The following is a 24,318-nucleotide window of genomic DNA, read 5'->3' as shown; positions in this document are numbered from 1 at the left end:
CATTACAATACATTGTTGATGACACAAGTTTACTGGAGAACTGAGACGAAGTAGAGACTGGACAGGGTGGATATTCGTATAATAAAAAGCAGTTTTATTCAGAGGTAAAGATATCTGATACAAGCATGCTTGGACTCGTTCATTCAGCTCGTAATGAACCTGCAGACAGAGCCCAGATAACAGAAATACATAGTCATTTTATACAGCACAGAAAGTAGGTAGTCTGGTAGATCTGGTTTTCTGGTTGGTCCTGATCAGGTTGTTGTCTTCTCAGATTGGTCCGGATGAGCTGTGCGTCATCCTTCTGAGTCTTGTATCAAAAGTTCTTTGTTACCAATGTTCAGTTAAAACAGGAGATTTGGGTGTGTGCGCAGATGTTCCTATCTAATCGGTGTTTATGAAAGGTTTATGTCAGCCTTTTGCCCTTGGTTATGTGTGTGTCTCATTATCTCGTGAAATACAGACCCAAGCACTCTTGCTCAAGGCCTTTCCTGCCTTATCAGTGTTTATGAGTGTTCTGTGTCAGCCATCTGTCTCTGGTGTGTGTGTGTCTCAGTTTCTGCTTGTGAGAAACCCTGTTTTTTAGAAAGAAGTTAGTTATAACAATGTAATAGCAATATGCTTGTGTTATTTACAATGGTATTTCTTACAACATTCACAAAAGATTTCACAACACATTAAGTGTGTTCCCTCGTGCCCCTACTCCACTACCACATATCTGCAACACAAAATCCCTATTTGGTAACCTACATTCGAAAACGAAACCTACCAATGTGACGTAGCCTAATGACGCTCTAGCTGAGAAACACAAACGGTGTGTCTGGCACACGTGATCACTTATGGCATCTTTGGCATGTGTCCCTTATCATTTGCTAACGAAACCTGCTGCAATATAGATAACCCGAGGAAATTGCTCTAGCAAACCACAAAAACATATATTTTCTCTGAGACAACTTATTATACTTCAAACACTTCCACCCTACTAATGTGGTTATGTTAAAGGTGGTTTAGGTAGGGTTTTAGAAACTCTGTTGTTATTTCCAGTCAGTCGTGTTTTAAAAAGTAAAGCGATTGCATATATTTAACTACTACAATTCCCAGAATGTACCAGGGTTCTTTAATGCTTTTTGCAGCAGTGGTGAACGTCATACGATCAGAGCCTTTTGCGACATACGGATGTCCTATGTTTTCGGGTAAGACATAAACTGTTTCTTTGACTGTGTTAAACGGGCTGATAAGAACACACGCGATGCTTACGACTGGGTTTTTGTAAATGCGTGAGTTTTATAACGAAGTTAATCTTAATTAGATAGCATATGGCTCTTCATGGCTGACACACCACCTACCTAAAAGTAGCTAGTTACAGCTAGAGTTTGCCAAGTAGCGTTAGGCTACATCAACTCTACGGAGTTGAGCGACGTTTTTTAAACAGATCTCAGTTTTTTAAATGAAACTCCGTCTCCTTCGAGTCGCTATGCAGTCGATACTTCATTAAACCCTTATCGTGTACCTATGTTTGTCCTCTGTTGTTGGGTGCGTTTTTTGTTTGCTGAAATCCAAACTTTTTTATTAAACGGTAATCAAATACAACCACATAGTGTTTCCTCATTGTTTTTGCTCTAAAATATTAACTCGGCGCGAATGCACATGTGCCAATTGAATCTCAACGAAACATTCAGTGGTTGTATTTTATTAAGGAGGCACTTGGCCAGCTACAGCCAGAGTATTTAGCTATAGAATTAAGGGATATGGCAGCAAGATTATTATGTAATAGTCTGAGGCTACTGTACGCTAGTTCTAATACCGTGTTGATCAAATATTCTGTACGTGTGTCTCTGTCTGTCTACAAAGATGAGGTACAGGTGACATGGAAAACTACAGTAAGGCGCGGACGGTGGAACAGCCCTGCCCCTGCCCATTCCCTGGCCTCTCCAGCGACACCAATGAGGTTAGAGTGAAGGATGGCAGCAAGATCCGCAACCTCATGCGCTACGCCCTGAGCTGCATGGAGGTCAAGCCCAGGGCGCTGGAAGGCGAGGGGGGGCATCCTAAGAGTGAAGAAGGGGGTAGCACCACCGAGGTCCAGGAAACACCAAGCTCCCAGGCACCGGAAAAGATGCCTAGCCGGCAGATAGTATTCACTGGGACGGGGAAGGGGGTCTCCAAGGCCATCACGTGTGTGGAGATCCTGAAGCGCCGTGTGAAAGGCTTGTACCAGCAGACCAGGCTGCTCTTCAGCACTGTCCTGGAGGTGTGGGAACCCCTGGAGCCCGCGGCAGGCCTGGACAGCCTCAACGTTAGTAGGAACATACCCGCTATCTGGGTACTGCTCTCCAGAGACCCCCTGGATGCCAGCCTGCCTGGATACCAGGCTCCAGGGAACTTTGATGCCCTGTGGGCACAGGCTGCCAAGGAGGATGCAGGGGTGGCTGGTGGACAGAGGCATGGAGGCAGGAGGAAGAGGGGAGGTGGTGGTGGCAGGGGGAAGGGACCAGGAGGCCCTGTCAGACAGACTGGTCGATCCAGAGAGCCAGGAAAAGGCCAGAGTCGTGGTAAGGGGGCGCTGGCAGGGCAGGAATGAGATGTGATCTGTGTGTGGAAGAGGCCTTTGGACCAACCTGTGAACATCACAAGACAGTCCCCCATCGGCCGATGAGTGCACAAGATATCAACCTTTCCAACTTTTCCGTTATTGTGTTAGGACTCACTTTTTGGGAGAGAGGATGTGAGGGAGTGCCTAAGTTCATAGGTCAAGCCTGAGAATCTTCTGACTTGGGTGGAAATGTTTTTATGACAGATTCTTTTTTTTGTGCTCTTATATTTAAGTTCACTATTTTGTCTCATAAGTAAATAAAGTGTAGCCTGTACATGATTGCACTGGTCATTTTGATGTTTGATTTTTATAGAAAATGTATTATAGCTTGTTCTGCAACTACATGCAGAACAATAACACTTATTATTTTCAAATGAATGTACTGGTAATTAATGAATGTTATTGCTGGAGAAAGGAGTTAATTGAATGTTCTGCTTGAGCTCTCTTGAGAAGCTGAACAACACTGCCATCTTGTGGTGATAATGTAATGATGCCAGAGTTTGAAGGTTAGAGCAGTCTTGAAAATGAACGGGTTCCTTCCCTGTAAAAACATCAGCTGTCAATTACAGACCATTTCTCTAACCTATACGTCTGATTGTGGAGCTATATTTCTTCATAAGCCACAGGGGAATAACCTACATGTAAATGTCAAAATATTGAAAAGTTATATTAAAAGTTAACTCCCTTTCAGAATAAAACCAGAGCATAGCAATCATTGAATGTGTGCAGTGGGATAAGAGTGGCAGATGTCGGTAACCTAGTCAGTCACTGCCAGCACCTTATCCCTTTATCCTCTTCAGTGGATTCTCTTGAGGGAGCAGCCGCGGTGTGTGGCCTGGCTGGAACAGACGAGGATTAAGGGGTCTTAACTAGGACCTGACTCCATTACAGGAGGTGTGCTAGTCAGAAGGATAAATACACCGTGGAGGGGAGACTGGGAAGTGACAGGGACAAAAGAAAGGATGAGTGGCGGTGGACGGGCAAGCTCAGGACAGATCCTGGTTCTCTCGTGGTTGGTCGTTGTTCCTTCTCTGTCTCAGGTTCGCCACTCTCTGCCCGTCTTGTGGATCATGCCACAGACAGACAACCTAGGGCGGGGAAACCTTACGGCGTCCGTATTGCCGGCTGTCCAGCTCGCTCTAGACGACCTGAGCAGGCAGCAGACTCTAAGAAACTATGAGATCAATTTTCACGTCATTGATTCAGAGGTAACTTTAGCTGGTGTGTTAGTGGACGGGTGTTTTTGGACCAACAAGCCTCTGTTAGTGGGGTGTACATTTTGTATGTGGAGAACAAGGTTAAAAGTAGTGTATTTTAATGCAAAAAAGCACATGAAAGCTGTTCAGTGCATTTGGAATCATAATGATGATGAATGGAGTGGGACAGTTCACTCTTCGTTTTCTCTTTGTCTTTTAGTGTAATATTGCCAAAGGACTTAAAGCCTTCTTTGATGCCATATGCTTTGGGCCAAAATACTTAATGATCTTTGGAGGTGTGTGTCCATCAGTCACATCCGTCATTGCTGAATCACTACAGAGGTGGAGCCTTGTACAGGTATCTTTTTTACATCACACTGTATTGTAGGCACTGAGCAACCATTTTACATCACACTGTATTGTAGGCACCGAGCAACCATTTTACATCACACTGTATTGTAGGCACCGAGCAACCGTTTTACATCACACTGTATTGTAGGCACCGAGCAACCGTTTTACATCACACTGTATTGTAGGTACTGAGCAACCATTTTACATCGCACCAAGCAACCATTTTACATCAAACTGTATTGTAGGCACTGAGCAACCATTTTACATCGCACTGTATTGTAGGCACTGAGCAACCATTTTACATCGCACCAAGCAACCATTTTACATCGCACTGTATTGTAGGCATCAAGCAACCATTTTACATCGCACTGTATTGTAGGCACTGAGCAACCATTTTACATCACACTGTATTGTAGGCACTGAGCAACCATTTTACATCACACTGTATTGTAGGCACCAAGCAACCATTTTACACCACACTGTGTTGTAGGCACTGAGCAACCATTTTACATCACACTGTATTGTAGGCACCGAGCAACCGTTTTACATCACACTGTATTGTAGGCACCGAGCAACCGTTTTACATCACACTGTATTGTAGGCACCAAGCAACCATTTTACATCACACTGTATTGTAGGCACTGAGCAACCATTTTACATCACACTGTATTGTAGGCACCGAGCAACCGTTTTACATCACACTGTTTTGTAAGCACCAAGCAACCATTTTACATCACTGTATTGTAGGCACCGAGCAACCGTTTTACATCACACTGTATTGTAGGCACCGAGCAACCGTTTTACATCACACTGTATTGTAGGCACCGAGCAACCGTTTTACATCACTGTATTGTAGGCACTGAGCAACCATTTTACATCACACTGTATTGTAGGCACTGAGCAACCATTTTACATCACACTGTATTGTAGGCACCGAGCAACCGTTTTACATCACACTGTATTGTAGGCACCAAGCAACCATTTTACATCACACTGTATTGTAAGCACTGAGCAACCATTTTACATCGCACCAAGCAACCATTTTAGATCACACTGTATTGTAGGCACCAAGCAACCATTCTACATCACACTGTATTGTAAGCACTGAGCAACCATTTTACATCGCACCAAGCAACCATTTTACATCACACTGTATTTTAGGCACTGAGCAACCATTTTACATCACATTGTATTGTAGGCACTGAGCAACCATTTTACATCACACTGTATTGTAGGCACCAAGCAACCATTTTACATCGCACTGTATTGTAGGCACCAAGCAACCATTTTACATCACACTGTATTGTAGGCACTGAGCAACCATTTTACATCGCACTGTATTGTAGGCACCAAGCAACCATTTTACATCGCACCAAGCAACCATTTTACACCACACTGTATTGTAGGCACCAATCAATCATTTTACATCACACTGTATTGTAGGCACCAAGCAACCATTTTACATCGCACTGTATTGTAGGCACTGAGCAACCATTTTACACCACACTGTATTGTAGGCACTGAGCAACCATTTTACATCGCACCAAGCAACCATTTTACACCACACTGTATTGTAGGCACTGAGCAACCATTTTACACCACACTGTATTGCAGGCACTGAGCAACCATTTTACATCACACTGTATTGTAGGCACCAAGCAACCGTTTTACATCGCACCAAGCAACCATTTTACATCACACTGTATTGTAGGCACCAAGCAACCATTTTACACCACACTGTATTGTAGGCACTGAGCAACCATTTTACATCGCACCAAGCAACCGTTTTACATCACACTGTATTGTAGGCACTGAGCAACCATTTCACACCACACTGTATTGTAGGCACCGAGCAACCGTTTTACATCACACTGTATTGTAGGCACCAAGCAACCATTTTACATCACACTGTATTGTAGGCACTGAGCAACCATTTTACATCGCACTGTATTGTAGGCACCAAGCAACCATTTTACATCGCACCAAGCAACCATTTTACACCACACTGTATTGTAGGCACCAATCAACCATTTTACATCACACTGTATTGTAGGCACCAAGCAACCATTTTACATCGCACTGTATTGTAGGCACCGAGCAACCGTTTTACATCACACTGTATTGTAGGCACCAAGCAACCATTTTACACCACACTGTATTGTAGGCACTGAGCAACCATTTTACATCGCACCAAGCAACCATTTTACACCACACTGTATTGTAGGCACTGAGCAACCATTTTACACCACACTGTATTGTAGGCACCGAGCAACCGTTTTACATCACACTGTATTGTAGGCACCGAGCAACCATTTTACATCACTGTATTGTAGGCACTAAGCAAACATTTTACATCACACTGTATTGTAGGCACTGAGCAACCATTTTACATCACACTGTATTGTAGGCACCGAGCAACCGTTTTACATCACACTGTATTGTAAGCACCAAGCAACCGTTTTACATCACACTGTATTGTAAGCACCAAGCAACCGTTTTACATCACACTGTATTGTAAGCACCAAGCAACCATTTTACATCACTGTATTGTAGGCACGAAGCAACCGTTTTACATCACACTGTATTGTAGGCACCGAGCAACCATTTTACATCACACTGTATTGTAGGCACCGAGCAACCTTTTTACATCACTGTATTGTAGGCACTGAGCAACCATTTTACATCACACTGTATTGTAGGCTCTGAGCAACCATTTTACATCACACTGTATTGTAGGCACCGAGCAACCATTTTACATCACACTGTATTGTAGGCACCAAGCAACCATTTTACATCACACTGTATTGTAGGTACCGAGCAACCATTTTACATCACACTGTATTGTAAGCACCAAGAAACCATTTTACATCACTGTATTGTAAGCACCAAGCAACCATTTTACATCACACTGTATTGTAGGCACTGAGCAACCATTTTACATCACACTGTATTGTAGGCACCAAGCAACCATTTTACATCACACTGTATTGTAGGCACCAAGCAACCATTTTACATCACACTGTATTGTAGGCACCGAGCAACCATTTTACATCACACTGTATTGTAGGCACTGAGCAACCGTTTTATATCACTGTATTGTAGGCACCAAGCAACCATTTTACATCACACTGTATTGTAGGCACCGAGCAACCATTTTACATCACACTGTATTGTAGGCACCAAGCAACCATTTTACATCACACTGTATTGTAGGCACTGAGCAACCATTTTACATCGCACCAAGCAACCATTTTACATCACACTGTATTTTAGGCACTGAGCAACCATTTTACATCACATTGTATTGTAGGCACTGAGCAACCATTTTACATCACACTGTATTGTAGGCACCAAGCAACCATTTTACATCGCACTGTATTGTAGGCACCAAGCAACCATTTTACATCACACTGTATTGTAGGCACTGAGCAACCATTTTACATCGCACTGTATTGTAGGCACCAAGCAACCATTTTACATCGCACCAAGCAACCATTTTACACCACACTGTATTGTAGGCACCAATCAACCATTTTACATCACACTGTATTGTAGGCACCAAGCAACCATTTTACATCGCACTGTATTGTAGGCACTGAGCAACCATTTTACACCACACTGTATTGTAGGCACTGAGCAACCATTTTACATCGCACCAAGCAACCATTTTACACCACACTGTATTGTAGGCACTGAGCAACCATTTTACACCACACTGTATTGCAGGCACTGAGCAACCATTTTACATCACACTGTATTGTAGGCACCAAGCAACCGTTTTACATCGCACCAAGCAACCATTTTACATCACACTGTATTGTAGGCACCAAGCAACCATTTTACACCACACTGTATTGTAGGCACTGAGCAACCATTTTACATCGCACCAAGCAACCGTTTTACACCACACTGTATTGTAGGCACCAATCAACCATTTTACACCACACTGTATTGTAGGCACCAATCAACCATTTTACATCACACTGTATTGTAGGCACTGAGCAACCATTTTACATCACACTGTATTGTAGGCACCGAGCAACCGTTTTACATCACACTGTATTGTAGGCACCGAGCAACCATTTTACATCACTGTATTGTAGGCACTAAGCAAACATTTTACATCACACTGTATTGTAGGCACTGAGCAACCATTTTACATCACACTGTATTGTAGGCACCGAGCAACCGTTTTACATCACACTGTATTGTAAGCACCAAGCAACCGTTTTACATCACACTGTATTGTAAGCACCAAGCAACCGTTTTACATCACACTGTATTGTAAGCACGAAGCAACCATTTTACATCACTGTATTGTAGGCACGAAGCAACCGTTTTACATCACACTGTATTGTAGGCACCGAGCAACCATTTTACATCACACTGTATTGTAGGCACCGAGCAACCTTTTTACATCACTGTATTGTAGGCACTGAGCAACCATTTTACATCACACTGTATTGTAGGCTCTAAGCAACCATTTTACATCACACTGTATTGTAGGCACCGAGCAACCATTTTACATCACACTGTATTGTAGGCACCAAGCAACCATTTTACATCACACTGTATTGTAGGCACCGAGCAACCATTTTACATCACACTGTATTGTAGGCACCGAGCAACCGTTTTACATCACTGTATTGTAGGCACTAAGCAACCATTTTACATCACACTGTATTGTAGGCACTGAGCAACCATTTTACCTCACACTGTATTGTAGGCACCAAGCAACCATTTTACATCACACTGTATTGTAGGCACCAAGCAACCATTTTACATCACACTGTATTGTAGGCACCGAGCAACCATTTTACATCACACTGTATTGTAGGCACCAAGCAACCATTTTACATCACACTGTATTGTAGGCACTGAGCAACCATTTTACATCGCACTGTATTGTAGGCACTGAGCAACCATTTTACATCGCACTGTATTGTAGGCACCAAGCAACCATTTTACATCGCACCAAGCAACCATTTTACACCACACTGTATTGTAGGCACCAATCAACCATTTTTCATCACACTGTATTGTAGGCACCAAGCAACCATTTTACATCGCACTGTATTGTAGGCACCGAGCAACCGTTTTACATCACACTGTATTGTAGGCACCAAGCAACCATTTTACACCACACTGTATTGTAGGCACTGAGCAACCATTTTACATCGCACCAAGCAACCATTTTACACCACACTGTATTGTAGGCACTGAGCAACCATTTTACACCACACTGTATTGTAGGCACCGAGCAACCGTTTTACATCACACTGTATTGTAGGCACCGAGCAACCATTTTACATCACTGTATTGTAGGCACTAAGCAAACATTTTACATCACACTGTATTGTAGGCACTGAGCAACCATTTTACATCACACTGTATTGTAGGCACCGAGCAACCGTTTTACATCACACTGTATTGTAAGCACCAAGCAACCGTTTTACATCACACTGTATTGTAAGCACCAAGCAACCGTTTTACATCACACTGTATTGTAAGCACCAAGCAACCATTTTACATCACTGTATTGTAGGCACGAAGCAACCGTTTTACATCACACTGTATTGTAGGCACCGAGCAACCATTTTACATCACACTGTATTGTAGGCACCGAGCAACCTTTTTACATCACTGTATTGTAGGCACTGAGCAACCATTTTACATCACACTGTATTGTAGGCTCTGAGCAACCATTTTACATCACACTGTATTGTAGGCACCGAGCAACCATTTTACATCACACTGTATTGTAGGCACCAAGCAACCATTTTACATCACACTGTATTGTAGGTACCGAGCAACCATTTTACATCACACTGTATTGTAAGCACCAAGAAACCATTTTACATCACTGTATTGTAAGCACCAAGCAACCATTTTACATCACACTGTATTGTAGGCACTGAGCAACCATTTTACATCACACTGTATTGTAGGCACCAAGCAACCATTTTACATCACACTGTATTGTAGGCACCAAGCAACCATTTTACATCACACTGTATTGTAGGCACCGAGCAACCATTTTACATCACACTGTATTGTAGGCACTGAGCAACCGTTTTACATCACTGTATTGTAGGCACTAAGCAACCATTTTACATCACACTGTATTGTAGGCACTGAGCAACCATTTTACCTCACACTGTATTGTAGGCACCAAGCAACCATTTTACATCACACTGTATTGTAGGCACCAAGCAACCATTTTACATCACACTGTATTGTAGGCACCAAGCAACCATTTTACATCACACTGTATTGTAGGCACCGAGCAACCATTTTACATCACACTGTATTGTAGGCACCAAGCAACCATTTTACATCACACTGTATTGTAGGCACTGAGCAACCATTTTACATCGCACCAAGCAACCATTTTACATCACACTGTATTTTAGGCACTGAGCAACCATTTTACATCACATTGTATTGTAGGCACTGAGCAACCATTTTACATCGCACTGTATTGTAGGCACCAAGCAACCATTTTACATCGCACCAAGCAACCATTTTACACCACACTGTATTGTAGGCACCAATCAACCATTTTACATCACACTGTATTGTAGGCACCAAGCAACCATTTTACATCGCACTGTATTGTAGGCACTGAGCAACCATTTTACACCACACTGTATTGTAGGCACTGAGCAACCATTTTACATCGCACCAAGCAACCATTTTACACCACACTGTATTGTAGGCACTGAGCAACCATTTTACACCACACTGTATTGCAGGCACTGAGCAACCATTTTACATCACACTGTATTGTAGGCACCAAGCAACCGTTTTACATCGCACCAAGCAACCATTTTACATCACACTGTATTGTAGGCACCAAGCAACCATTTTACACCACACTGTATTGTAGGCACTGAGCAACCATTTTACATCGCACCAAGCAACCGTTTTACACCACACTGTATTGTAGGCACCAATCAACCATTTTACATCACACTGTATTGTAGGCACTGAGCAACCATTTTACATCACACTGTATTGTAGGCACCGAGCAACCGTTTTACATCACACTGTATTGTAGGCACCGAGCAACCATTTTACATCACTGTATTGTAGGCACTAAGCAAACATTTTACATCACACTGTATTGTAGGCACTGAGCAACCATTTTACATCACACTGTATTGTAGGCACCGAGCAACCGTTTTACATCACACTGTATTGTAAGCACCAAGCAACCGTTTTACATCACACTGTATTGTAAGCACCAAGCAACCGTTTTACATCACACTGTATTGTAAGCACGAAGCAACCATTTTACATCACTGTATTGTAGGCACGAAGCAACTGTTTTACATCACACTGTATTGTAGGCACCGAGCAACCATTTTACATCACACTGTATTGTAGGCACCGAGCAACCTTTTTACATCACTGTATTGTAGGCACTGAGCAACCATTTTACATCACACTGTATTGTAGGCTCTAAGCAACCATTTTACATCACACTGTATTGTAGGCACCGAGCAACCATTTTACATCACACTGTATTGTAGGCACCAAGCAACCATTTTACATCACACTGTATTGTAGGCACCGAGCAACCATTTTACATCACACTGTATTGTAGGCACCGAGCAACCGTTTTACATCACTGTATTGTAGGCACTAAGCAACCATTTTACATCACACTGTATTGTAGGCACTGAGCAACCATTTTACCTCACACTGTATTGTAGGCACCAAGCAACCATTTTACATCACACTGTATTGTAGGCACCAAGCAACCATTTTACATCACACTGTATTGTAGGCACCGAGCAACCATTTTACATCACACTGTATTGTAGGCACCAAGCAACCATTTTACATCACACTGTATTGTAGGCACTGAGCAACCATTTTACATCGCACCAAGCAACCATTTTACATCACACTGTATTTTAGGCACTGAGCAACCATTTTACATCACACTGTATTGTAGGCACCAAGTAGCCATTTTACATCACACTGTATTGTAGGCACCAAGCAACCATTTTACACCACACTGTATTGTAGGCACTGAGCAACCATTTTACATCGCACCAAGCAACCGTTTTACACCACACTGTATTGTAGGCACCAATCAACCATTTTACATCACACTGTATTGTAGGCACTGAGCAACCATTTTACATCACACTGTATTGTAGGCACCGAGCAACCGTTTTACATCACACTGTATTGTAGGCACCGAGCAACCATTTTACATCACTGTATTGTAGGCACTAAGCAAACATTTTACATCACACTGTATTGTAGGCACTGAGCAACCATTTTACATCACACTGTATTGTAGGCACCGAGCAACCGTTTTACATCACACTGTATTGTAAGCACCAAGCAACCGTTTTACATCACACTGTATTGTAAGCACCAAGCAACCGTTTTACATCACACTGTATTGTAAGCACGAAGCAACCATTTTACATCACTGTATTGTAGGCACGAAGCAACCGTTTTACATCACACTGTATTGTAGGCACCGAGCAACCATTTTACATCACACTGTATTGTAGGCACCGAGCAACCTTTTTACATCACTGTATTGTAGGCACTGAGCAACCATTTTACATCACACTGTATTGTAGGCTCTAAGCAACCATTTTACATCACACTGTATTGTAGGCACCGAGCAACCATTTTACATCACACTGTATTGTAGGCACCAAGCAACCATTTTACATCACACTGTATTGTAGGCACCGAGCAACCATTTTACATCACACTGTATTGTAGGCACCGAGCAACCGTTTTACATCACTGTATTGTAGGCACTAAGCAACCATTTTACATCACACTGTATTGTAGGCACTGAGCAACCATTTTACCTCACACTGTATTGTAGGCACCAAGCAACCATTTTACATCACACTGTATTGTAGGCACCAAGCAACCATTTTACATCACACTGTATTGTAGGCACCGAGCAACCATTTTACATCACACTGTATTGTAGGCACCAAGCAACCATTTTACATCACACTGTATTGTAGGCACTGAGCAACCATTTTACATCGCACCAAGCAACCATTTTACATCACACTGTATTTTAGGCACTGAGCAACCATTTTACATCACACTGTATTGTAGGCACCAAGTAGCCATTTTACATCACACTGTATTGTAGGCACTGAGCAACCATTTTACATCACACTGTATTGTAGGCACCAAGTAACCATTTTACATCACACTGTATTGTAGGCACTGAGCAACCATTTTACATCACACTGTATTGTAGGCACCAAGTAACCATTTTACATCACACTGTATTGTAAGCACTGAGCAACCATTTGACATCACACTGTATTTTAGGCACTGAGCAACCATTTTACATCGCACCAAGCAACCATTTTACATCACACTGTATTTTAGGCACTGAGCAACCATTTTACATCACACTGTATTGTAGGCACTGAGCAACCATTTTACATCACACTGTATTGTAGGCACCAAGTAACCATTTTACATCACACTGTATTGTAAGCACTGAGCAACCATTTTACACCACACTGTATTGTAGGCACTGGGCAACCATTTTACACCACACTGTATTGCAGGCACTGAGCAACCATTTTACATCACACTGTATTGTAGGCACCAAGCAACCGTTTTACATCGCACCAAGCAACCATTTTACATCACACTGTATTGTAGGCACCAAGCAACCATTTTACACCACACTGTATTGTAGGCACTGAGCAACCATTTTACATCGCACCAAGCAACCGTTTTACATCACACTGTATTGTAGGCACTGAGCAACCATTTCACACCACACTGTATTGTAGGCACCGAGCAACCGTTTTACATCACACTGTATTGTAGGCACCAAGCAACCATTTTACATCACACTGTATTGTAGGCACCAAGCAACCATTTTACATCGCACCAAGCAACCATTTTACACCACACTGTATTGTAGGCACCAATCAACCATTTTACATCACACTGTATTGTAGGCACCAAGCAACCATTTTACATCGCACTGTATTGTAGGCACCGAGCAACCGTTTTACATCACACTGTATTGTAGGCACCAAGCAACCATTTTACACCACACTGTATTGTAGGCACTGAGCAACCATTTTACATCGCACCAAGCAACCATTTTACACCACACTGTATTGTAGGCACCAATCAACCATTTTACACCACACTGTATTGTAGGCACCAATCAACCATTTTACATCACACTGTATTGTAGGCACTGAGCAACCATTTTACACCACACTGTATTGTAGGCACCGAGCAACCGTTTTACATCACACTGTATTGTAGGCACCGAGCAACCATTTTACATCACTGTATTGTAGGCACTAAGCAAACATTTTACATCACACTGTATTGTAGGCACTGAGCAACCATTTTACATCACACTGTATTGTAGGCACCGAGCAACCGTTTTACATCACACTGTATTGTAAGCACCAAGCAACCGTTTTACATCACACTGTATTGTAAGCACCAAGCAACCGTTTTACATCACACTGTATTGTAAGCACGAAGCAACCATTTTACATCACTGTATTGTAGGCACGAAGCAACCGTTTTACATCACACTGTATTGTAGGCACCGAGCAACCATTTTACATCACACTGTATTGTAGGCACCGAGCAACCTTTTTACATCACTGTATTGTAGGCACTGAGCAACCATTTTACATCACACTGTATTGTAGGCTCTAAGCAACCATTTTACATCACACTGTATTGTAGGCACCGAGCAACCATTTTACATCACACTGTATTGTAGGCACCAAGCAACCATTTTACATCACACTGTATTGTAGGTACCGAGCAACCATTTTACATCACACTGTATTGTAAGCACCAAGAAACCATTTTACATCACTGTATTGTAAGCACCAAGCAACCATTTTACATCACACTGTATTGTAGGCACTGAGCAACCATTTTACATCACACTGTATTGTAGGCACCGAGCAACCGTTTTACATCACACTGTATTGTAGGCACCAAGCAACCATTTTACATCACACTGTATTGTAGGCACCGAGCAACCATTTTACATCACACTGTATTGTAGGCACCGAGCAACCGTTTTACATCACTGTATTGTAGGCACTAAGCAACCATTTTACATCACACTGTATTGTAGGCACTGAGCAACCATTTTACCTCACACTGTATTGTAGGCACCAAGCAACCATTTTACATCACACTGTATTGTAGGCACCAAGCAACCATTTTACATCACACTGTATTGTAGGCACCGAGCAACCATTTTACATCACACTGTATTGTAGGCACCAAGCAACCATTTTACATCACACTGTATTGTAGGCACTGAGCAACCATTTTACATCGCACCAAGCAACCATTTTACATCACACTGTATTTTAGGCACTGAGCAACCATTTTACATCACACTGTATTGTAGGCACCAAGTAGCCATTTTACATCACACTGTATTGTAGGCACTGAGCAACCATTTTACATCACACTGTATTGTAGGCACCAAGTAACCATTTTACATCACACTGTATTGTAGGCACTGAGCAACCATTTTACATCACACTGTATTGTAGGCACCAAGTAACCATTTTACATCACACTGTATTGTAAGCACTGAGCAACCATTTGACATCACACTGTATTTTAGGCACTGAGCAACCATTTTACATCGCACCAAGCAACCATTTTACATCACACTGTATTTTAGGCACTGAGCAACCATTTTACATCACACTGTATTGTAGGCACTGAGCAACCATTTTACATCACACTGTATTGTAGGCACCAAGTAACCATTTTACATCACACTGTATTGTAAGCACTGAGCAACCATTTGACATCACACTGTATTTTAGGCACTGAGCAACCATTTTACATCACACTGTATTTTAGGCACTGAGCAACCATTTTACATCACACTGTATTGTAGGCACCAAGTAGCCATTTTACATCACACTGTATTGTAGGCACTGAGCAACCATTTTACATCACACTGTATTGTAGGCACCAAGTAACCATTTTACATCACACTGTATTGTAGGCACTGAGCAACCATTTTACATCACACTGTATTGTAGGCACCAAGTAACCATTTTACATCACACTGTATTGTAAGCACTGAGCAACCATTTGACATCACACTGTATTTTAGGCACTGAGCAACCATTTTACATCGCACCAAGCAACCATTTTACATCACACTGTATTTTAGGCACTGAGCAACCATTTTACATCACACTGTATTGTAGGCACTGAGCAACCATTTTACATCACACTGTATTGTAGGCACCAAGTAACCATTTTACATCACACTGTATTGTAAGCACTGAGCAACCATTTGACATCACACTGTATTTTAGGCACTGAGCAACCATTTTACATCACACTGTATTGTAGGCACCGAGCAACCATTTTACATCACACTGTATTGTAGGCACCAAGCAACCATTTTACATCACACTGTATTGTTTATCACAACAGAGCATGTTATTTAATAGGTGACATACATGCAAATCACACAATTGCTGGTACTTCAAATAATGATATAGTGCTCTTCAAGCCTAACATTATTGCACATTCAATATTCCAGCTGTCTTTCGCTGCAACAACGCCTGTTTCAGATGATGAGAAAAAATATCCCAACTTCTTCCGAATGGTCACCTCAGACAACACAGTCAATCAGGCTGTTGTGAAGATCCTACAGAACTACAGGTGGAGACGTGTAGGGATGCTGACCCAGGATGTACAGAGGATCTCAGAGGTACCACTGACCTTGGTAACGCTTTCAGTCACATGCCTGTTTGGTGTTCAATGTAGCTGTTATCGCCATTTACAAGTAGGGATACAAGGGTATCAGGCATTAGCCTATCGATTAAGACTGCTGACAACAATGCTGTCTTATGTATGAATTCTAAAGTCTATATTGTCCTGTCCTTGAAAGATAAGGAGTGATCTGGCTAAACAACTGAGCAATGCTGATGTTATGGTTGCTGTAACTGAAAGCCTGTCCACTGACCCATGTGTCAATGTAAAGATATTGAAGGTGAGTAATATGCCCAAATCATCTTTACTTACAAAGTTAGAATTTGGCACTGAATTGCATCATTTCAGAAAATTGCAGATGCATCCTCAACGTGTCAATCTGTAGCTTCTGCCTCTTCTTTGTTTTGTATCATGTCCCTTTCGACAGGATATGGATGTAAGGATTATTATTGGGCTGTTTGACGAGAATTCAGCCTCCAAAGTGTTTTGCTGTGTGAGTACATAACCAGAAAACCTACATTAAAATCTGATACGATGCAACACAATGCCATCATTAATGATTAGCACTTGTTTGAGACCAAGATTAATAGCAGTTTAACAGTGCATTCATCATACAATGACTTTTGAATTATCTGTATGATAACCATTTGTCTTTGTAATTACCACATAACCTTCTAGGCTTACAGCCTGAACATGTTTGGTGGGAGGTATCAGTGGATCCTCCCTGGCGGTTACCAGGTGAGCTGGTGGGAGGAAGCCAACTCCTCCCACTGTGCTTCAAACGACCTGCTGACCGCAATGGAAGGCTACATCACTGTGGACTTCACACACCTCAGTAACAGACAGATAAAAGGCATCTCAGGAAGGGTAGGTACTGAGGTTTTCAGCAAGGGACAACATATTCTGTCGATACTGTACCATGCTCTCTCCAATGGATAACTTGTGTTTATAACAAAACATTTGGACGTAATGTTGAAAACATTAAACGGTGTATTTGCAGTGTAGCAAAAGTAATGCAAGAGCATTAAGAGAAGTTAAACGAGCACCTTTGTGTTTCTGTTTAGACCCCACAAGAGTATGACGAGACTTACAACAGAGAGCTGCTGCAGAGAGGGTTGGTTGCCAGCAAGTTCCATGGGTTTGCCTATGATGGAGTTTGGGTGATGGTGAAAGCATTGACCAGGGTCATTGAGTCTGTAAGACACAGAGAGAGATATGACATCCACCGGAACTTCACAGTCAGCAACAAGGAGATTGGACAAATGGTCCTGGATTCCATGAAGGAGATTTGCTTTGAGGGTGTAACTGTAAGTTAGCATGACTGTTGTGTTAACATTCCATTTTAGATAGATCATTGCTCCAAAAGACTAAAGATAAGATGTGCTTTACAAATCTTGTTGTCAAATTGAGTTTCTTTTTTAGGGTCAAGTTCTGTTCAGAAATGGTAAACGCATGGGAACTATTAAATTAAGCCAATTTCAAGGTAAACATTACAGATGTGTATTTCCATGAATTTAAAGAACATTCTTTGTGAAATATTTATCAACTGCTTGTGTTTCCACAGAGGGCCGGGAGGTTAAGATAGGCCAGTATAATGCAGAAGAATTAGAACTCATCAACCACTTAATCAAGTTTCAAGGTAGGTGGCCACACTATTAGGACGAGGCATTAAGAAAGTTGATGACACTTCAAGCATAAAAAAATGACATTTTCAACAACAAAAAACTTTTTTGTGACTTTCATAGGCATGGAGCCGCCTAAAGACCGGACACAGTCCCAGCGATGGGATGTCAGTGTTCCCCTCTACATCATCTTGTTATCCACCACTGGCCTGGCCATGCTCATAGCACTCTCCTTCCTCTTCTTCCACATCAAGCATCACAACCATTGGTATGATCATTATTCCAAGCATCATGTATTGGCTTGTAATTGAACTAGATACTTTTTGAGGTAGCTTTCATCGAAACACAAGGTTGTTCTCTTTCGTTGTTATCCAGTTTTCTTACTCACATGCTCTGCTCAGACAAGGCTGCCCGTTAAAAGATCTCAATATTTAGTTTTCCCCATAGGGTCATGAAGAAGTCCAGTCCGTCCATGAACTACCTCATTATCCTGGGTACGATGCTGGCCTGTACCTCCGTCTTCCTCTATGGGCTGGATGGATCCCTTGTGTTTGTTACGCTTTGCCCTGTCAGTACACATGAGCTTAAACATCTAAACATTTTTGTGATGAGGGAACCCCTTGTTTCAAGGGATGCACATTGTTTCAATGTTTTTCCTCTTGTCACAGATTCGCACATGGATTCTTTCTGTAGGATACACCACAACTTTTGGGACATTGTTTGCACAAACTTGGAGGCTCTGGACAATTGTCAAAAATAAGGAGATCATTGAAAAGGTAAACTCAAAGTTCAAAAGATCAAGTTAAAGAAACTCAAAAAAGTACAGGCCTCTTAATCGCCGTCTCTCCTGTGTAGTATTTAATACTCATCCTCCCCCTCGGTTCTTTCTTCAGATTAATAAGGATGACCAACTATGGATAATTGTCGGGGGAATGCTGCTAATCGATCTGTGTCTGTTAACCTGCTGGCAGATGGTGGATCCACTCAGACGAACAGTGGAAGAGTTCAGCCTAGAGGTAACACTTTAATTACATGTTCTTATTTTAACCTTGGTCTTGCTCTATAGTCTTATCTTTTGTTGTGTAGGGGATGCGGGCGTTGTTCAAGTTAGCCTTTCAATTTTAACAGCGTTTTTGATGAGCTTGTTGTTAATTTCCCCCGGTATTGTTGTGCCAGTCATGCTCCTTTTTTCTAATGTCCTCTTAGTAATGGCATGTTTATTTACTATTGTATTCTATTTCTTACTCTTTAACAGTCCTTGGCAGTCTTGAAAGGAGCAAATAAAATGTATTGTTAGATCCAGATCCTATTAGACGAACAGTGGAAGAGTTCAGCTCGGAGGGTTAATCACTCAGACAGGTCATGTATCGGCCAAGGTGGTACTTCAGTACCATCAGCACACATGCTTTTAAGTTAAAAGGTGTCTAAATGTGTATGCGGCTCATAGGAAGTATCATTACATTTAGTTAACTGGTTATCCAATCATTCTGCCCACCTCCACAACATATCCATCCATATTGGCCAACCTCTTTAGACCTGAGACACCATCATACTACACTGCAAATCTCACCACCTGTGAGTTGAATCTCCTCTGTTCGAAGCTGAAGATCAACCGCAGTACACTATGTGTTGGAATGCACACTATCATGGGCTTTGTTAACAGTAATGAGATTATCTGGTTTTACTGTCGATCATCCACAGATTACAGTAAATGGTGTGTAGGGTTGACCTCTGGTCTGGAGTCGACCGTGTGGTTGTAGTGAATGGCTCTGGTCTGGAGTCGACCGTGTGGTTGTAGTGAATGGCTCTGGTCTGGAGTCGACCGTGTGGTTGTAGTGAATGGCTCTGGTCTGGAGTCGACCGTGTGGTTGTAGTGAATGGCTCTGGTCTGGAGTCGACCGTGTGGTTGTAGTGAATGGCTCTGGTCTGGAGTCGACCGTGTGGTTGTAGTAAATGGCTCTGGTCTGGAGTCGACCGTGTGGTTGTAGTAAATGGCTCTGGTCTGGAGTCGACCGTGTGGTTGTAGTGAATGGCTCTGGTCTGGAGTCGACCGTGTGGTTGTAGTGAATGGCTCTGGTCTGGAGTCGACCGTGTGGTTGTAGTAAATGGCTCTGGTCTGGAGTCGACCGTGTGGTTGTAGTGAATGGCTCTGGTCTGGAGTCGACCGTGTGGCTGTAGTGAATGGCTCTGGTCTGGAGTCGACCGTGTGGTTGTAGTGAATGGCTCTGGTCTGGAGTCGACCGTGTGGTTGTAGTGAATGGCTCTGGTCTGGAGTCGACCGTGTGGTTGTAGTGAATGGCTCTGGTCTGGAGTTGACCGTGTGGTTGTAGTGAATGGCTCTGGTCTGGAGTCGACCGTGTGGTTGTAGTGAATGGCTCTGGTCTGGAGTCGACCGTGTGGTTGTAGTGAATGGCTCTGGTCTGGAGTCGACCGTGTGGTTGTAGTGAATGGCTCTGGTCTGGAGTCGACCGTGTGGTTGTAGTGAATGGCTCTGGTCTGGAGTCGACCGTGTGGTTGTAGTGAATGGCTCTGGTCTGGAGTCGACCGTGTGGTTGTAGTGAATGGCTCTGGTCTGGAGTCGACCGTGTGGTTGTAGTGAATGGCTCTGGTCTGGAGTTGACCGTGTGGTTGTAGTGAATGGCTCTGGTCTGGAGTCGACCGTGTGGTTGTAGTGAATGGCTCTGGTCTGGAGTCGACCGTGTGGTTGTAGTGAATGGCTCTGGTCTGGAGTCGACCGTGTGGTTGTAGTGAATGGCTCTGGTCTGGAGTCGACCGTGTGGTTGTAGTGAATGGCTCTGGTCTGGAGTCGACCGTGTGGTTGTAGTGAATGGCTCTGGTCTGGAGTCGACCGTGTGGTTGTAGTGAATGGCTCTGGTCTGGAGTCGACCGTGTGGTAGAGTAGTAGTAAATATTCAAATAGTCTTTCCTTTTTGTGGTGTTTCAGACTGATCCTGGTGGTGAAGACGTTAATACAAGGCACTTCCTGGACCACTGTGAAAGTACAAACATGACTAAATGGCTCGCCATTGTATATGGCTACAAAGGGCTTCTAATGGTGAGAGAAATAGCCAGAACCATGTTCAACACCCAGGATCCTTTTCAAACAAAGCTGATAATCTAGCTGATGGTTTTCCATATTTTCTTTAGTTTCTTGGATGTTTCCTGGCCTTGAGAACAAGGCATGCACATATCCATCTCCTCGATGACAGCAAGTACACAAGGCTGAGCATGTACCACGTGACCATCATGTCTATCATTGGAGCATCAGGGTGCTTCCTGACCCAGTATAACCCTAATGTGCAGCTCTTCATGGCTTTGGTGGTCATCTCCTGCTGTACCTGCACCCTGTGTCTGGTGTTCCTGCCCAAGGTGTCACCTGCCACATCTCTGAAACCTCCTCTTGTATACATGTTGAGCTCTCATGTTCAAATATCTCAATGTTCTCGTTTTACTTCCATTTCTCAGTGTATATTGTTTACAAATTGGTGTAGATGATGTTGGATGTAAACACTCGTCTTGAAAAATATAATTGAATGCTTCTGTCTTGTATCCTAGCTTGTAAAAATCCGAGACAATCCCAACCAAGTGGATCCAACTAGCTGGTTACAATGTGATCTTAACAAGGAGGATTCTGAGACCTCCAGTTCCTCTAGCAGTCTCAATCAGGGCAGATCTCTTGAAAGCCTGCGGACTGAAAACCAGCAGCTCCGGAGGAGAATCACAGAGGTGAGTTCTGACCCCTTGTCTTGAGTCTAAACAATTCACAGAACGTTAACCGTTGTAGGTTGAACACCCAACTGTTGTGGAGCTAATAATCATTAATGCCATTTCAGATGGTGGAACTTTGGGAATTAACAAAGAAATGGTCTTTGCAGATTGGTGACCAGTTGGAGGATGTCGCCATGCAAGTACTAGAGGAAGAACTGAGTCCTCCCAGTCAACAGGGCCATGAAGTGACACTGAGAGCCCAGGTGTGCTCTGAGGATGTGCCCAGGATGAACAGGGAACTCTTTGATGACATCAACTCACCTGAAAAGTAGGGGGGGGGTGGGGAACTCAATATTAGGAAGATGTATCTAATGTTTTGTACACTCAGTGTATATTTAAGTATATTTTTTCTAGAAATATCTACTGTATATATTTAGAAAGGAAACGTCCTACTCACTTGTTTTCCTTTGCAGCGTCCAACGAAGACTTTCCGTGCAGCTGCCAATTCTTCACCACGCCTACATGCCAGCCGTTGGGGGAGTGACTGCCAGCTGTTCCAGCCTTCTGAGAAGTCCCGATGTCCCCAGTGCCCAACAGAGACAGATGCCACCATCACATCGGGTCATGGTCACCGGGCTGTGACTGTATTTCCCTCTACAGTGAGTGACAATACGCTGGAAAAATTACAATATTCATTGAACTGCCTCTGGTTCGACTGGCAGCTGGAAGTCAAATGACCTTCCTTTACCTTGACTGCCATAGCGTCATTCACATCTGAAGTCATGTTCACGTCCAGACAAGTTCTAGATACATGTGGTGCTGACAAGTTTTGTGTGGTAAATTACAATAGCTGCTTTCTTTATAGATTTTTAGTTGATTGATTGCAGTGCAACTCATAGAAATGGTCTCCTGATGGAAAAACAATAAAAAATGCTGTTCGTTCCCCCTGTTTCCCAACATGGGAGTATCCTGTATTGCAGCAGGATACTGGCAGTGATTGTATTTGCACTCTTGGTAACTGCTCTGTGCTGTGGTATTGCTCTCTGGTACTGCCCTGTCATGTTGTCACTCTGGGAAATCCTGGTTTGCTAAAGCCCAGGAATGAACTTTAAACTGTGTTCCAAGGCAGAAGTTAACCCTTTACAGCAGTCAAATAAATCATTGATTGTCTTTCCAAACATTGCCTGTCCTGGAGAAAACAACTTCTTGGCTATGTCTAAGCAAAAACAACATGTTATCAGTCTTTCAAAGATGATGAATAATCGGTTTGAGAGTATAACCTTTAAATGTGCATATTTGTAAAAAAAAATATCTATATATAAGAAAAGGTGCTACAACTATTTTGCAATCCACTGTTGTGTGCCAGACAGTACTTTCTATTTAACGAGAATGTGCTGCAATAACAAAAAAGGGAGGAGTGTCTCAACTTGGGGTTTATAAAAAGGTAAATCTATCTCACTGCACAAAGTGTATTAGGTATCCACAACATCCTTGGAAAAAGGATCCTGCCATGTTCTCCATCAGAACCGCATTCATCCTGCCAGCTCTTCTGGCCCTTTTGGTTGGAAATGTGGAATCCTCTTTCAGTGGTGGTAAGTTTGAACAACTATTTTGTAGAAATATCTATAAATATAGTGATATGTTGTTCATGTGTTATAACATTTCTCATAGGTGGTGGAGGATCCTACAATTATGACCTATCTAAAATGTCCGACCTGAGGAAGCTGTACAACTCCAAGGTGTATGAAGCAGACAGAATGAGGAGACCCCTTGAAGGCATGTCTTTTCAGGTGGGGCTTCTCAGCCACTCAGGAGTCAGGTGAGTAACATCATATTATGTATGATATGCGTATGATATTTATAAAATAAGCCCACAAAAGTCAGTTGTTTGTTACTGCATATCTAGCAACATCATGTTTATTATTTAAGAAATGGCCTAAACTATCCACTATATCTAATCCTTCGTTGTTGATCCAGAGTGACTTTGGCTGATGGCTCCCAGTGGCTTGTCCATAAAGGGGATGGATTTGGCATCAGCACTCAGACTGTAGTGGTGGCTGCTCGCCACATGAGTCGAGACTGGAAGGCA

The 24,318-nt window shown here is 42.7% G+C and overlaps 2 protein-coding genes across 5 annotated transcripts; both read left to right on the top strand.

Annotated features, from left to right (window-relative positions):
* The first annotated feature begins 901 nt into the window (after positions 1–901).
* rpp25l (ribonuclease P/MRP 25 subunit-like) lies at positions 902–2,872 on the top strand. 4 transcript variants are annotated; one of them, XM_055924846.1, is made up of 2 exons: positions 902–1,193; positions 1,852–2,872. In XM_055924846.1, exon 2 carries the CDS (start codon positions 1,868–1,870, stop codon positions 2,579–2,581), a length of 714 nt encoding a protein of 237 aa, XP_055780821.1. In that variant the 5' UTR covers positions 902–1,193; positions 1,852–1,867; the 3' UTR covers positions 2,582–2,872. The 4 variants fall into 4 exon arrangements, with proteins under 4 accessions (XP_055780821.1, XP_055780822.1, XP_055780824.1 ...); XM_055924847.1 differs by having other exon boundaries at positions 1,192–1,277; XM_055924849.1 differs by lacking the exon at positions 902–1,193 and adding an exon at positions 1,285–1,533.
* Positions 2,873–2,965: 93 nt separating this feature from the next.
* On the top strand, positions 2,966–24,315 carry LOC129857002 (gamma-aminobutyric acid type B receptor subunit 2-like). Its single transcript, XM_055924850.1, has 20 exons — positions 2,966–3,801; positions 4,010–4,147; positions 16,727–16,897; positions 17,078–17,179; positions 17,327–17,392; positions 17,578–17,766; positions 17,964–18,206; positions 18,322–18,382; positions 18,464–18,538; positions 18,645–18,789; positions 18,969–19,089; positions 19,190–19,297; positions 19,415–19,537; positions 21,466–21,576; positions 21,669–21,890; positions 22,077–22,247; positions 22,397–22,557; positions 22,703–23,821; positions 23,901–24,048; positions 24,207–24,315. Exons 1-18 carry the CDS (start codon positions 3,556–3,558, stop codon positions 22,869–22,871), a joined length of 2,622 nt encoding a protein of 873 aa, XP_055780825.1. The 5' UTR covers positions 2,966–3,555; the 3' UTR covers positions 22,872–23,821; positions 23,901–24,048; positions 24,207–24,315.
* Positions 24,316–24,318: the final 3 nt, after the last annotated feature.

This window comes from Salvelinus fontinalis, chromosome 6 (assembly GCF_029448725.1).
Source record: "Salvelinus fontinalis isolate EN_2023a chromosome 6, ASM2944872v1, whole genome shotgun sequence".
Taxonomy (NCBI): domain Eukaryota; kingdom Metazoa; phylum Chordata; class Actinopteri; order Salmoniformes; family Salmonidae; genus Salvelinus; species Salvelinus fontinalis.
This window is presented reverse-complemented; position numbering and strand designations above follow the sequence as displayed.

What these genes read in the sequence shown, in the direction of transcription:
- rpp25l (XM_055924846.1), top strand. Translation starts at nt 1,868, where the DNA reads ATGGAAAACTACAGTAAGGCGCGGACGGTGGAACAGCCCTGCCCCTGC.
- LOC129857002 (XM_055924850.1), top strand. Translation starts at nt 3,556, where the DNA reads ATGAGTGGCGGTGGACGGGCAAGCTCAGGACAGATCCTGGTTCTCTCG. An exon ending in TTTGCTTTGAGGGTGTAACT is followed by an intron (nt 18,207 to 18,321) that starts GTAAGTTAGCAT and finishes TTTCTTTTTTAG; the next exon opens with GGTCAAGTTCTGTTCAGAAA. An exon ending in TGGAAGAGTTCAGCCTAGAG is followed by an intron (nt 19,538 to 21,465) that starts GTAACACTTTAA and finishes GTGGTGTTTCAG; the next exon opens with ACTGATCCTGGTGGTGAAGA.